The 12,340-nt window shown below is 41.6% G+C and overlaps 1 protein-coding gene across 3 annotated transcripts in view; it reads right to left on the bottom strand.

The window, feature by feature from the left end:
* Positions 1 to 653: 653 nt before the first annotated feature.
* oxr1a (oxidation resistance 1a) overlaps positions 654 to 12,340 on the bottom strand; it is a 61,454-nt gene continuing 49,767 nt past the window's right edge. Inside the window, exons 9-15 of one of the 3 annotated variants that reach the window (XM_041043794.1) lie at positions 10,881 to 11,046; positions 7,616 to 7,696; positions 6,098 to 6,223; positions 4,435 to 4,587; positions 4,220 to 4,315; positions 2,939 to 3,012; positions 654 to 2,788 (exon numbers count right to left, since the gene is read on the bottom strand). In XM_041043794.1, coding sequence (XP_040899728.1) covers positions 2,653 to 2,788; positions 2,939 to 3,012; positions 4,220 to 4,315; positions 4,435 to 4,587; positions 6,098 to 6,223; positions 7,616 to 7,696; positions 10,881 to 11,046 — 832 coding nt within the window. In that variant the 3' untranslated portion in view covers positions 654 to 2,652. Of the gene's footprint in view, positions 2,789 to 2,938; positions 3,013 to 4,219; positions 4,316 to 4,434; positions 4,588 to 6,097; positions 6,224 to 7,615; positions 7,697 to 9,279; positions 9,703 to 10,880; positions 11,047 to 12,340 lie in introns of those variants that run through there. The other 2 variants (XM_041043796.1, XM_041043795.1) reach the window with 2 other exon arrangements.

Raw genomic sequence — 12,340 nt, 5'->3', positions numbered from 1 at the left:
TTCCGAATTAGTTTGGTATTAGCAGCTTTTATTTATCTGGGTTGGTTTGAATAAAAGATTGGAAGGAATACTGATGTTGAAGTATGTTTTTTTCCAGTCATAACATAGTGAATCTAACAGCTAGTGATCAGAGCACGGTTTGACACTGTGTCATTTCAAGGACTTTTTTTTTTTCTGTTGGCTTGTGTCTGCCAATCATATTCCATTCCATGTCACAATGAATTTGTTCTCTGATTAAAAATTTACCTTTAGCTTTTGGAGTCTATTTCCTTAAACTCAAGGAAAGCTGTTCAGTGTTCTGTCATCAGTCTCTGATTAAGAATGAAATTAAAGCCAACCTACTGAGCCGCATCAAGAGCTTCAACAGTCCAGTTATTAACTGGAAGAACTGCTGATGTTTTTATTCCTTTTAGTTTGAGTTTTATAATGTATTTATAAGTAAGTATTCTTTAACACCAGTTCCTGTGGTTCAATCCAGACTCCATTTGCCTTGAGTTATATGGCTACACATTAAGTACAGGCCACAAGTAGTTCATCTCTACAGTTCTGTTAGGCCACCGTCCATCTCCACTTCTCATGACCTAAAGGATTCAACAAGAGGCAAAATAAAAAAGTAAATAAATGAAGGTCACAAATTCAGTCATATCCCAGGTTACAACAATTATTTCAGCTTTATTGTTATTTATACATCACTGGTACATTGTATTCTGGTGAAATAATTGGAAGAATTATCCATATTATTCTTTGTGACTCTCCACAAGGACACAAATACTGGTGTGGAAGACCAGAAAGGGGGGAAGAAAGCTCCTCGGGGGAGGGTTACGTACTGTACACATTTCCCATCACCCATCTTCATCTGCCTGTCAGAGGTCAGTCTGCCTGCTTACCTACCTGTACCTACTGAGACTCACCTGACAGCCACATGAGGAGAGAAACCGAGCCCTTCTGTAGCATTTCACCACATTCAACCCCCCCTTCCTACCTCAGAGTAATCCTCCATTTTAGACACACAGAGCATTAGGGCATACCCTTATTGATATTGGTAGCAGCAAGCTTTCTACTAACAGTTAACATCTTTATGATCTAAACAAAAAAAAGTACTGTACAGCTACTGCTAAGAGAATCTACGAACCTGGTTTTGACGCTTTTACACCAGATTAAAGTGCTAGAAGCAACCCACCAAACCACACTTTATTATATATATATATATTTATATAGCATTATGTATTTATATATATATATATAGGAACAAATCTACTATTTTAACATTAATTTACAGGGTAATATACATTATATTGTAACAGCTGAAATATCAGCACAAATAGATCACTGTCACACTTAACAGCAAAATATATATGATTATATAAATCCATATATAATCATATATACCAATATATAATTGTCATATATGCATGTAAAACAGTTAACCACGTCTCAGGCTTTTCAAATGATACCCAGAAAAGCAATTGTGTATCAAGACGTAAAAGCTTTACAAGTTTCTCTCTTGAAAGAGCAACAGGCGGCGGCAAAAGTGCCACGACCTGCAGGTATTTGAGGTCACAGGACAGTTATTTGCATATTCCACAAATCTATTGCAACACGTTACTGTCTACAAACAGTACAGCCAGCATCCCGCGAGAGGAGCCGGTGTTAGCTGGACTCACACGTACACCCACTGAACAGAACATTACGACGATGGGTGATCTGATTATAGCTATGTGCTTTCAGATGGTGTGCTATGACAGTGAACAACAGGAGGACTACAATACACAATACTCTATAAGTTTAGCCTCAGAAGACAACCCAAAACTGTACTGTAAAAAGACTAACCACCCCCCCCCCCCACTCCCGTAAATATTCTCTCTTCTCTGAGTTAAGTGTCATCGTATCCTGCTGCCGATGTGTTTTGTATATTGGTGTTTTACCACGAATCACAACTTTACTTTGACACTCCACCATCATCCAGAGGAATGGAATGTGATCAGCTTTTGTCTCCTCCCCCCCCCTCTAACTGGGTCTCTCTCCGTCAAGGCTGACAGCACAGTGAGTAACATCCTACCGAATGAACAAAGTTCTAGGGGGATTTGAAAGGGTGCTGGGGATTTGAAAGGGTGCTGGGGATTTGAAAGGGTGCTGGGGATTTGAGAGGGTGCTGGGACTCCTTGAGGTTCTGTGAAGTTCAGATACACAATCTGTAGCAGTAGGGTAGTTCTCTCTTCTCGTAGCAGTCCCAAACCTCAGCCGCCATCATCTTCACCACCTCTTGGGAAAGAGGAGCTCCGATGGTCCTTTCCTCTCCGAGGCCTGATGGTCCCTTCCCTGCCTCCCTCTCCTCTCCTCCTCCCTGATACAAGCTCATCTTACAGTCTTTTCACCATCATTGTCACTGATTTTACACACTCCCCCTGCTCTGCAAAGACGCTGCACAAGGCTGTAACAAGATACACACAAAGGTAATTTTTCACAAAGAAAAAAAGCTCCGTAATAACTGCAGTAGTAACGCACAACAAGCATCCGATAGCTGGCTTCCGGCCTGGGGAGCCTTGGTGATGTGCAGTTAGGTTTGGGACATTGCCATTGTTCTAAAGGAGGAGGACTCCTCGGTTTGCCCTTTGCAGGACTTGTTTTTTTTCCCTGTGATAGACTGTTTTGTTATTCAAAAGCCCAGATCTCTATGTCCTGCACATAGAAATCCTCCTTTTTTGAGAGCATGGGGTTCCCAAATGTTTTACAGGAGTGACTTCTGCCGTGGTAAAGGTCTCCGTCCAGCCACAGGCCAAACTCACCGCTAGAAGAGAAGAGAAGAGACGACAGGAAGTCAGGTTATCTCAAGGTATCAGGTAGCAGTTTCAATAACAGACACAAATAAAGATTTGTGTTTCTACAAATGTTAGATTTCTGTTATTCAGTGTATCCTTCAAAAGCAGCTAGGGCTCACCTCCCTCCACCAAACGCTAAGGAGTCCGTATCTCCCTTGATGAAGAACATGTTGTCACCTGTCCATTTGTACACCTGTTGCAGACACAATGGAGGATGCATTAGCAGATACTGCTTGACATATTCAATGTTGACATAATCTAATATCCTCTGTACAACAGTCTTTATCCTGATGAGAATAAAACGCACCCATGTTTACCTCAGTGGGAGGATCCAAATTTAACATCTGATAATTCAGTTACAACTTTCAGACACAGCCGAAGGAAACATCTCATCATCAGGCTGCTACGTCGAAATCCTCTCTGATACGCCAACATATAACTCAAAGCAGACTGAGACTGAGTTCTTCAGACATTAATGAGGAGAGATTAATTGTTTTATGATTGTAGCATCTTTCAAACTATTCTTGTGGGGTAAGTTTTTGTTGGCTGTACAATGAGACAATCCCAGTGAGAACTGGCACAGTCGATTTGTTGCTTTCAGCCCATTCATTTCAGAGTCCCTGGGCTGAATCCATTAAGTCTAAAATCTCAGTGTTAAAACACAACAGAGCAGAATCAAGGATGCAAGTTACAAAACACCACTGAGTCGCAAAACAAACCAAAACGTATGGAGAGCAGAGTGTGTTTGAGGGTCACATGCATCAAGTCTACATCGTACATGGTGCATCACACTACTCGTTATTTTAGTTTGGTGTGTTATGTAAATTAGGCCTGCTGTATTAACTCATGCACTATGCATACACATTTTTCCTGACACAGCATTTTCCAAAAATATTTCCAGTTTCCCACAATAGCACTGAGTTGGAAATGTGTGTGTGTGTGTGTGTGTGTGTGTGTGTTCAGAGGCTGCCTTGTCCCCAGCTTAACAAAAACAATACATTTCAAAGCAGTATTGATTGATTTTTTTTTTTTTAAGTCACTGGGTGCAACAGAACAAGCTGTAAACACAACACAGACATATTACCACCTTGTAAAGCTGATGTTAGGCTATAGCTGCCTATTTACCCATCCGGCAGACACCGAGCAATATTAGCATTCATTTGAAGTGGTGTTTATGGCCATCTGATGTATTCAGCCTGCTTTTAGAGAGAACCACCTGGGTTTTTACCTGCTAAACACTACACTACGTTCACCTGCTAGGTGCTAACTGTGTCTGCCATTTGGTGATGGGAACAAAACATAACAGCTCATCCTAATGTAATTCTAATTTAATTTTAATTTAAAATCAAGCAGGGATAAGGGGATGAGGCTGACATCTTCAAACCGAGGAGGGCACTCACCTCAAACTCTGGATTGAAGGTGAAGAGGAAGGTCTCTCCAGTGCCATAGAAACCATCACTGACTTTAAAGGGCTCAGATGCCAACGCACCAAATACCTGAAGTAACAAGAGCACCTGGTTATTAGAAAATTATTATTGCTAAAATCTTCAGAAGTTGCACTTCAACACATTACACTATGCTACTACGGTGTGTTTCTGCTGAGCCTGCAGCTTACCTGGCCGTCGCTGTCCTTAATGACCAAGAGCACTGGTGTGTCCTGGCCCTGCATGGCTCTGTACAGCGTCTTAATGCTCATGCCATGCTTTGATGTGCCAAAGGCCAGCGTCCACGGGTACCCAATGGTCCGTGGTGGGAGATTCTTGGCAAGCTGCAGGGGGAAATAATAATGAAAAAGGAAGGATGGAGGAAGAAAAAAAAAAAGAGAAAGGAAATGAAAAACAGAAAGGCCACAGCCACCAATGCTCAATTACATCTGCAGTGACCTTTTAACACCATCTGGTGTTTAAAGAAGAGTAACAGGGCTCCAAACACACTGAGCAGCTGCAAGAGAAAGAGAGGTCCAGCACTCCCTGAGAGAGCCTGCTGCCCTGCTGCTGACAGACTGAAGGATTAACAGTGGCTGCGGTGCATGGGGGAGATAGAGCCGACAAAGGTGCTGGAGGAGCAGTACAGTGTATGTGTCATTTTAATGGCCAGATAAAACAGACACTGACTAAAACATGGAATTAAAGTGGCAACTTTTTCCAGTACGCGGCACCATTTTCTGATGTATGAAACAACGGTGTTTAAACGCTCTGCGTGTTCTCCAATAATTCATCGGCCCCTTTGTTCTTTCTCTTGTTGGTTCAGCACATCCTTCAGCGGTGGAGCTGAAGCAGTCGTGTAATCGGCAGGCTGGGAACAAAGCTGTGAGGAGATGAGCCCCGGCTGGGCTCACCTTTGCTCCGCTGTGAGCCGGGCCTGAGCTAAGAGCTCCGTCCTCAGGGTGATTAAGGGAAGCCGCATATTGGCAATCTATTGGTCAATATGCCAACTGGGACTCATTTGGAGCTCTGTGTGTGTGCGCTCATATGTGTGTGTCTCTAATGGCTGGGAGGCATACACGACACCTCACTCAATCAACAACAAAGGTTAGGGAGTCAAAAATGTTTGTTTCCTGTTTATCGAACAGGTGCTGTTTTTTTGCCATTGATTATTTATGAGACTCAATGCTGGTGTTGTCTTCAAATAAACTACTTTTCCATTGCATATCCATTTTCAATATTTCAGCATGTGATAAACCAAAAGATTTATGTACATGCTCTCTGCTGTAATCATGAATCATAAATTAACTACAAGCTGTTATCTGTAATTCTCCACTGAACAACCTTCTAACCACAGTTTAGTGGTTTCCACGCCTGATGAAAGGAGTTATCAGGTCACCTACATACTGACAATTCTGTCTATAAATACTGTTCTTTCTGGTAAGTGTTAACTGCTAAATCACTTGCTAAGACATTTCCAAAAGCAGCTAGGTACTGTAGTTTTAATGTAACGTTACTCAACAGCAGTAAATTGTGCATTTGCTGGGAACTATTTTTGGCAGCAGATTAATATATTTAGTGCCCCAGTGAGTATTTATGGCAGCAAAACTGTGTATGTGGCACTGACTCAAAATACAACTACCAGTACAAGTAACAGTATTTTGTGTCATAACCCAATGCAACAGTGTATCTGTGTTATTAATAATTTTCCTACAATAATGGAGCTGTATGGCAGAGAGAAATACGCTATGAATACACACAAAATACTTGACTAAAATAGATACAATTGCTTGTTATTTGGCAGAGTTGCATGTGTACTGTTACATCAAAACAGGTTAGTAAAACAGCCTCTACCTTCTCTATCTGGTCGGCCTCCAGGAGGTCACTGGGTTCTCTGAGGTTGGGTTTGAACGTTTCTGGCTCCAGATCTGTCTTGATGGATGGGCCATGCTTGGAGTTCACCTCCTCCTTGGTGGTGATCTACAAGCACAAATAAAGGTCAGAAATATACATACATACATACATACATACATACATACATACATACACACACACACACACACACTCACTCACTCACTCACTCACTCACTCACACACACTGAATGGGTTTTATGATAGCTACAGTCGTCAGTCTACAGTTTTGGTTTGCATCTTATCAGGCTGATAGAACAGGTAAAACTAGTCAGGTTATCTACAGCAGTACCCACTAACAAGCTGAAAAACCTGTGATAGGTTGAGATTGTTTCTACACAGACTCAGACTAGAACAGGTAAAAATGCAGAAAGGGCTCATCTACACAGGTAACAGAGAAACTAGTTTAATCACAGCCCAACGTCAGCAACAAAAACTAAATGTTCAACATTTGTGTGTTCTGAATCTAGCCGTTTGCCTGCTAAAATTATAAACACAGTGTTCGCTCACAAAACACTGCTAATCCAACAATTTGATGATGACAGCTGAATATCTTCCTGCCACTCTCCAGTGCCAGATGACTAGGACTGGTTTGGCAGAACTGGGAGAGCGGGCAGACACTGTCCAGGAGAGGAGAATGCAAAGTGAATAGAAAATCAAGCCAATGAATAATTTGCACTCCACTGTTTGACATTTTCTCTGACCAGCGGACTGTTTGGGTTATTTATCTTTCTCGATAACAGAGGCTGATTGTGGAGCGCTTCGCCACTGGTGGCTCGGATGCTCTCATGTTTCAGTCCTCATTCAAATAGGGCCTATCTTCATTGTCCTCAGAAAACATTATTCACCCTGTCGGGGAGTCTTACTTCCACCCTCTCACCGACATGCCATCTCTTTTTCCTTCAATACTCTGACCGTCTCTTGCTTTGTGCTCATGCATGCCACAAGCTTTAAATTCAGCTCATCTGATATCAGACAATTTTCTTTTTAAGAAAAAGGGGAATACCTGTTTACCCAATACATGCCCATTTCTGTGTGGCCTATGAAAACTACATACATATTTGTCACTAGCCAGTACAAATATCAATAATAACTGGGTCTAAGAAGGAAAGCCTGACACACGGAGATAAGGCTGCTGTCACGTGAAAACCTAATCACTCCAAACAAGCCAACTTTTCTGTAATGAACTGATAAACATTTAGCATTCGTAAAAAAAAAAAAAAAAAGAAAAAAAAAGTTTTGAATAGGTTTTGTGAGCTCAAACACTCATGAAACCTATTCAATCTTTTATTTAAAGCAATGAGGAAATGTGATTTTGGTGTTACTATGCAACAGCGGCAGCAGCTGCTGCTAAAGCCTGTAGTCTGGAGCCTAAATTAGACCACGATGGTGCGGACAGCAGCAGGTCTGGGCAGAGCAGAGAGAGAGGGGGGGGGGGGCAGAAAGGGCTGGTCAGGGCACCTGGAGTCGTTTGCAGAGTGAGCGCAGATCTTCACTGTTTAGAGCATCAATCCGACGGTGGTACTCCGTCAGAGACACTACCTGGTAGTACAAAGACAGGAACAGGTGGTACATAAAACTCTGCCAGTTCTATTGCTGGCCATGGGGAGGAATGGATGAATTTTGGAAGGAATTGTGCGCACTAAGCAGTGTGATTTCCAGTTAACTTCACACTCCTCCTCACAACAAGGTAGATGTTAGAGGTTTGAAAAAACATACCGCAAAGATGGCTTAAGGCCACTGTTAATGCTTTACTTGGGGTAAAAGAGACAGGGGTGAAATGTTTCAGAGCACAGAGTCATTTTGCATGTTTGTGTAATATGTTTCACTGTATTAAGAAGGTTTATCAAACCTGCACTTTTAACTAAACACTGCCTTTTGATTTAAGCCTATTTAGTGAGAATCTAACACCAAGTTGGACCAAACACTGCAGCGAAAAACAAACTTTAGAACCGCTAACCTTCCTTTTAGTTTAGTTTTCAGATTTCAATGCTGAAACACACACACACACACACAAAAAATAGCTGAGATCCAGCTGCTGATGCATCTCTGTTTGTCGGGAACAACAATCCACAAAGCTCCAGACAGACCAACACAATGACCTACTAAGCATGGCTACAGTCCAACAAAGTTCCACCCCACGCTGTTGCATACTCCACCACGAGCTGCTGCCACTGAACAAACGTTGGCGTTTAGTAGTCGACTGTGTCTCAGTACAGTAAAGATATTTAAAGCCTTGTGCACGAGATAAACAAACTCACAAAAACCATACATGCACACAGTCATACAGTCACACACATGGGTTTATCTTTCAGTAATGATTACATCTTCAAACAGGGGTCTTAAATAAACAATCTAAGTGTACTTATGTCATAAGCGACTTTTAATTTGGTCTTTTTTTTAAACAGCTGAGACAGATCTTTTACTCACCTTGTTGTTACTGGTGTAAATAACTTTTTTGGTGACAAGCTGCCTCTTTACAGCTCTCAATAATGCAGCAGAGAGGGTAAACTACAGCCCTCATAAAAAATGCATCTGTGCCTCCCTTCACCTTCAGCTGAAGGAACTCTGGTACATTTGTCCCCTAAAAACCGCTGCACTTCTCAATGTGAATCAAATGCCTTTTATTAGAAGAGATCAATCGAAAAGGACAGCATTTAGATATGACCACTGTGTTCAACACTGGGTCATAAAACACAAGTGGCTCATTAACAGCCATTTAACAACCTATAAGCTAAACTCATAAGTGATCACTGAAAAATGGCTGTGACATAATGTGGTTAACGTTAAAGAAACTTGTTAATGACTATGGGAGCTGTGTCTTTCAGCTGCCACCTAACCCTGCAAACTTTCACACAGTTTACGGAGCCACACACATCCCATTACACGGTGCCAAGAGGCAGACAACAGCTGAGAGCACTGTCCTGACTGCCAAATAGCCAGATAGTGACCACTTTGTCTAACACCAGTCACTGAACTAGACCGGACCGGCTAAAGGCTAGCAAGCTAGTTAGCTTCGCTAGCGAGCTAGCGTGGCTTGCTAACAATAACAACAGCAACAAGAGAACACACATGAATATACATCGCTGGAGACTGAAATCGTGAACTAAACACATGGAACATACACTTGTATACTTTGGGGTCAGCCGTGTGTCTTGGTCTTTCGCCGTCCGAGAAAACATGTCTTGCTTTCTGGGCGAGGCTGAAGCTGGAAAGTCACATTACAGATCCTTTAAGTTCTCCCCGCGTAGCCCCGAGACAAGCAGCCGGAGTAGGTATAAAGCCTGCCAGCCTGCTTGACTAAAATAGAAGCATTTTTTCCGGTGGGGTCTCTATAACGTATGATTTGTGTGACATCGCTAAAATCCAATAACAACACGGGACAGGAGAGAACCCGGCTACCTATTGGTTAAAAAAATGATGATTCCGTCCCACAAACAACAGGATTTAAAGACACAGTAACACCACTATCCCATTAGGGATATTTTCTACAGAGACTGGCTGATATGTTGCCAGTGACAAAAAATGAAAAAAGTTTCAAGTCAAAATATGAGTTCAAATCATATAAATAAATGAATAAATAAGTCTATTTGTCAAACACATTTTTTTTGTGTGACAAAACTCTGTTAGTCAAACACATCTATTTTGTCCCTGAAAGCTCCATGAAGGTGTTAGTTAAAATTCATGTACTGTCAACAGGAAAAACGAAAGCAGCAGGTTCCTATTTACTTATTCAAATGTCATTGATCATGTTTGCCTCTGTTTGCCAGACATCCGGGACAAACAAATCAGTCCACTTTGTTTCCTACATCATTCATTTACATTAAAATTTAAATCCAGGCCACTGCTTCCGTCGTATCAATTTCTTCATACAATGAATGCATCCTTTTCATTATCCACACGCTTGTAAACAATCTCATTTGACCAAAACCCATCCACGCTGTACGTACTGCTGCAACATGCACTAACAGTGCTGAAAAACCAGATGGACAACCCCTGCCCATGCTAACTAGACTTACTTCCACATTCTGCAAATCTACAAAAAAAGAGGAATTATTAAACCCACGTCAGTGCCACAAGAGTGGGAGATTTCATTGATAAAAAAAAAAAAACACAAACTGTTCAGTTGCTCAGTCATTACACATTGTCTGCATATGCCGAACAACTCATAATGGTGACAGCCTTTTGCCATTCAGCAAAAAAATGCCAAATGCTGACCAACACCACTGACAGTCAAGCATGTGATGAAACTACAATACACCGATTAAGAAGAGTAAACTGTTACACAAACATGCAAAACACTTTGGTTGGAAGTTCAGAGAGGCACGTTTCCAAGCAAAGCAAGTGTTCACACAACTTATACAACTTACATGTGGTAGAAATGTCACATAAAAACATTTACCATCAAATCAAGAAATATGCAGCAGTACACAGAAGTGCAAAGTACAGAAACAGAATACAAAACTTGACGACTACACTGTTCTGATGGATTAAAAACCAAGATCAGCACAATACAACTACACTATGCATTGCATAATGAAAGCAAATCAACACAGTAATTTAAAGATTAAACTTAACAATACACAACATAATATTCTGGTTTCACAGGTTATGGATTAATCCATAGTGGAGAACTATACTTAATCCATGTCTGTGAGGCGTGAGACAACACAGCAGGTGCACTTTAAGCAAGGTGAGTGAGCGGTTTTAGCTTTGTAGACCTTACCTCCCATTCCTTCACATTGAGGTCAGTGATGGGCTCGTCCTTAGATGTTTCTGACACCTCGTTCTTCTTGACAACCATGAACCCAGGCTCTTGTCCCATTCCCCTGACCCCCTCACCATACATGTCCGGGCTCCACTGCATGAAGAATACATACAGGTGGTCTGACCTGGGGATAGAGACACAGGAAAAACTATGTGAGAAGAAGCTTGGTTCCAAAATGAATGAATTGGAATGACCTTATATTTCACATGTTACATAATGAGGAAGCCTTTTCTTGTCAATCATGTAAACAGATTAGGATATTATGTGATACCACAGCATAAGTCATGAAAAAGTTGCAAACAAACAGAGAAGACAGCCTGTGTCACACACTGCTATGGCTGGTAGACATGAAAGAGTTGTGGCAGACTCAGTAGGCTGAGCTTATTTCAGCGTCATGGTTGTATATGGCTCATTCAATAGCCTCCCTTTCTTCCCACACCACTGCCAGGACACTTAAAGACACATCATGCGGGTCGCCTCCCATCTAGGTCAAGCTACAGCAGCTCTAGCAGTGTCTGAAGAAAAGAACTATGAACCGCTGTGTTGTCAGTCTGAAAAGCTTATGATCATTCCTCCCACACACCTTAGCCTTCCTGCAATGCCAAAAAAAAAAAAAAAAAAGAGTAGTAACCCTGTCTTTTAATGCTAGCTTTAAAACTGCCATGTCCCTGGGCTATCATACCCAAGAGTAGCGTGCATCACAGTAAAACTTCTTCTCCAGGTGGGAAATGCTGTTGCCAAGCAACTTGTGAATGAAAACAACAACGCCTTAACAAGCAAGACTTCAGACGTTCATAGTGGATAATGAAGTGAGGAGGGTTTCGGTGTCATTACTGCACTCAGGCAGTCTACACATTGCATAACCAGGAGGCATTTAAATAAAAGGTACACACCTGTTTGTCTGATTCAAATGTGATTAGTGGCCAGAGGGAACACTACATGTGTTGCTGCTGCAAGACTACAGACACATGTCCCCGAAAACAGGGCAGATGCTGTGCAACTTTGGTCAAATAACAGATGTGATTCACCTAATGAAAGTTTTCATTTCCATTTCGGTCCCTTTGCCTTGAAAAAGACAGTGAAAGTTAGAAACTATTAGATGGAACCAGAGACCAATGACTCTGCTATGTCCAATCAATTTCAGATCTGACTCAAAGGACCGGCTTTTTAAGATAAGTGACTCTTCAAATTAAGCTATTAGAACTACATTAATTAAAAATGAATTCCCTACATAAACACATTACGCAGCTCGGGTGGAGGCACATATTTTCCTGCAACGTGTCTCCTTCCAGTGTGAAGAGCTCTAATGTAGCTATAATGACTGCTGCTGACTTGGCAACTGTACACCCACACTTCTCTGCATCTTGATGAAACACATAAACAAGATAAGGCTATTTTCAGTTGATGTGAAACGTTAC

Source organism: Toxotes jaculatrix, chromosome 8 (assembly GCF_017976425.1).
Source record: "Toxotes jaculatrix isolate fToxJac2 chromosome 8, fToxJac2.pri, whole genome shotgun sequence".
NCBI classification, from domain to species: domain Eukaryota; kingdom Metazoa; phylum Chordata; class Actinopteri; family Toxotidae; genus Toxotes; species Toxotes jaculatrix.
This window is presented reverse-complemented; position numbering and strand designations above follow the sequence as displayed.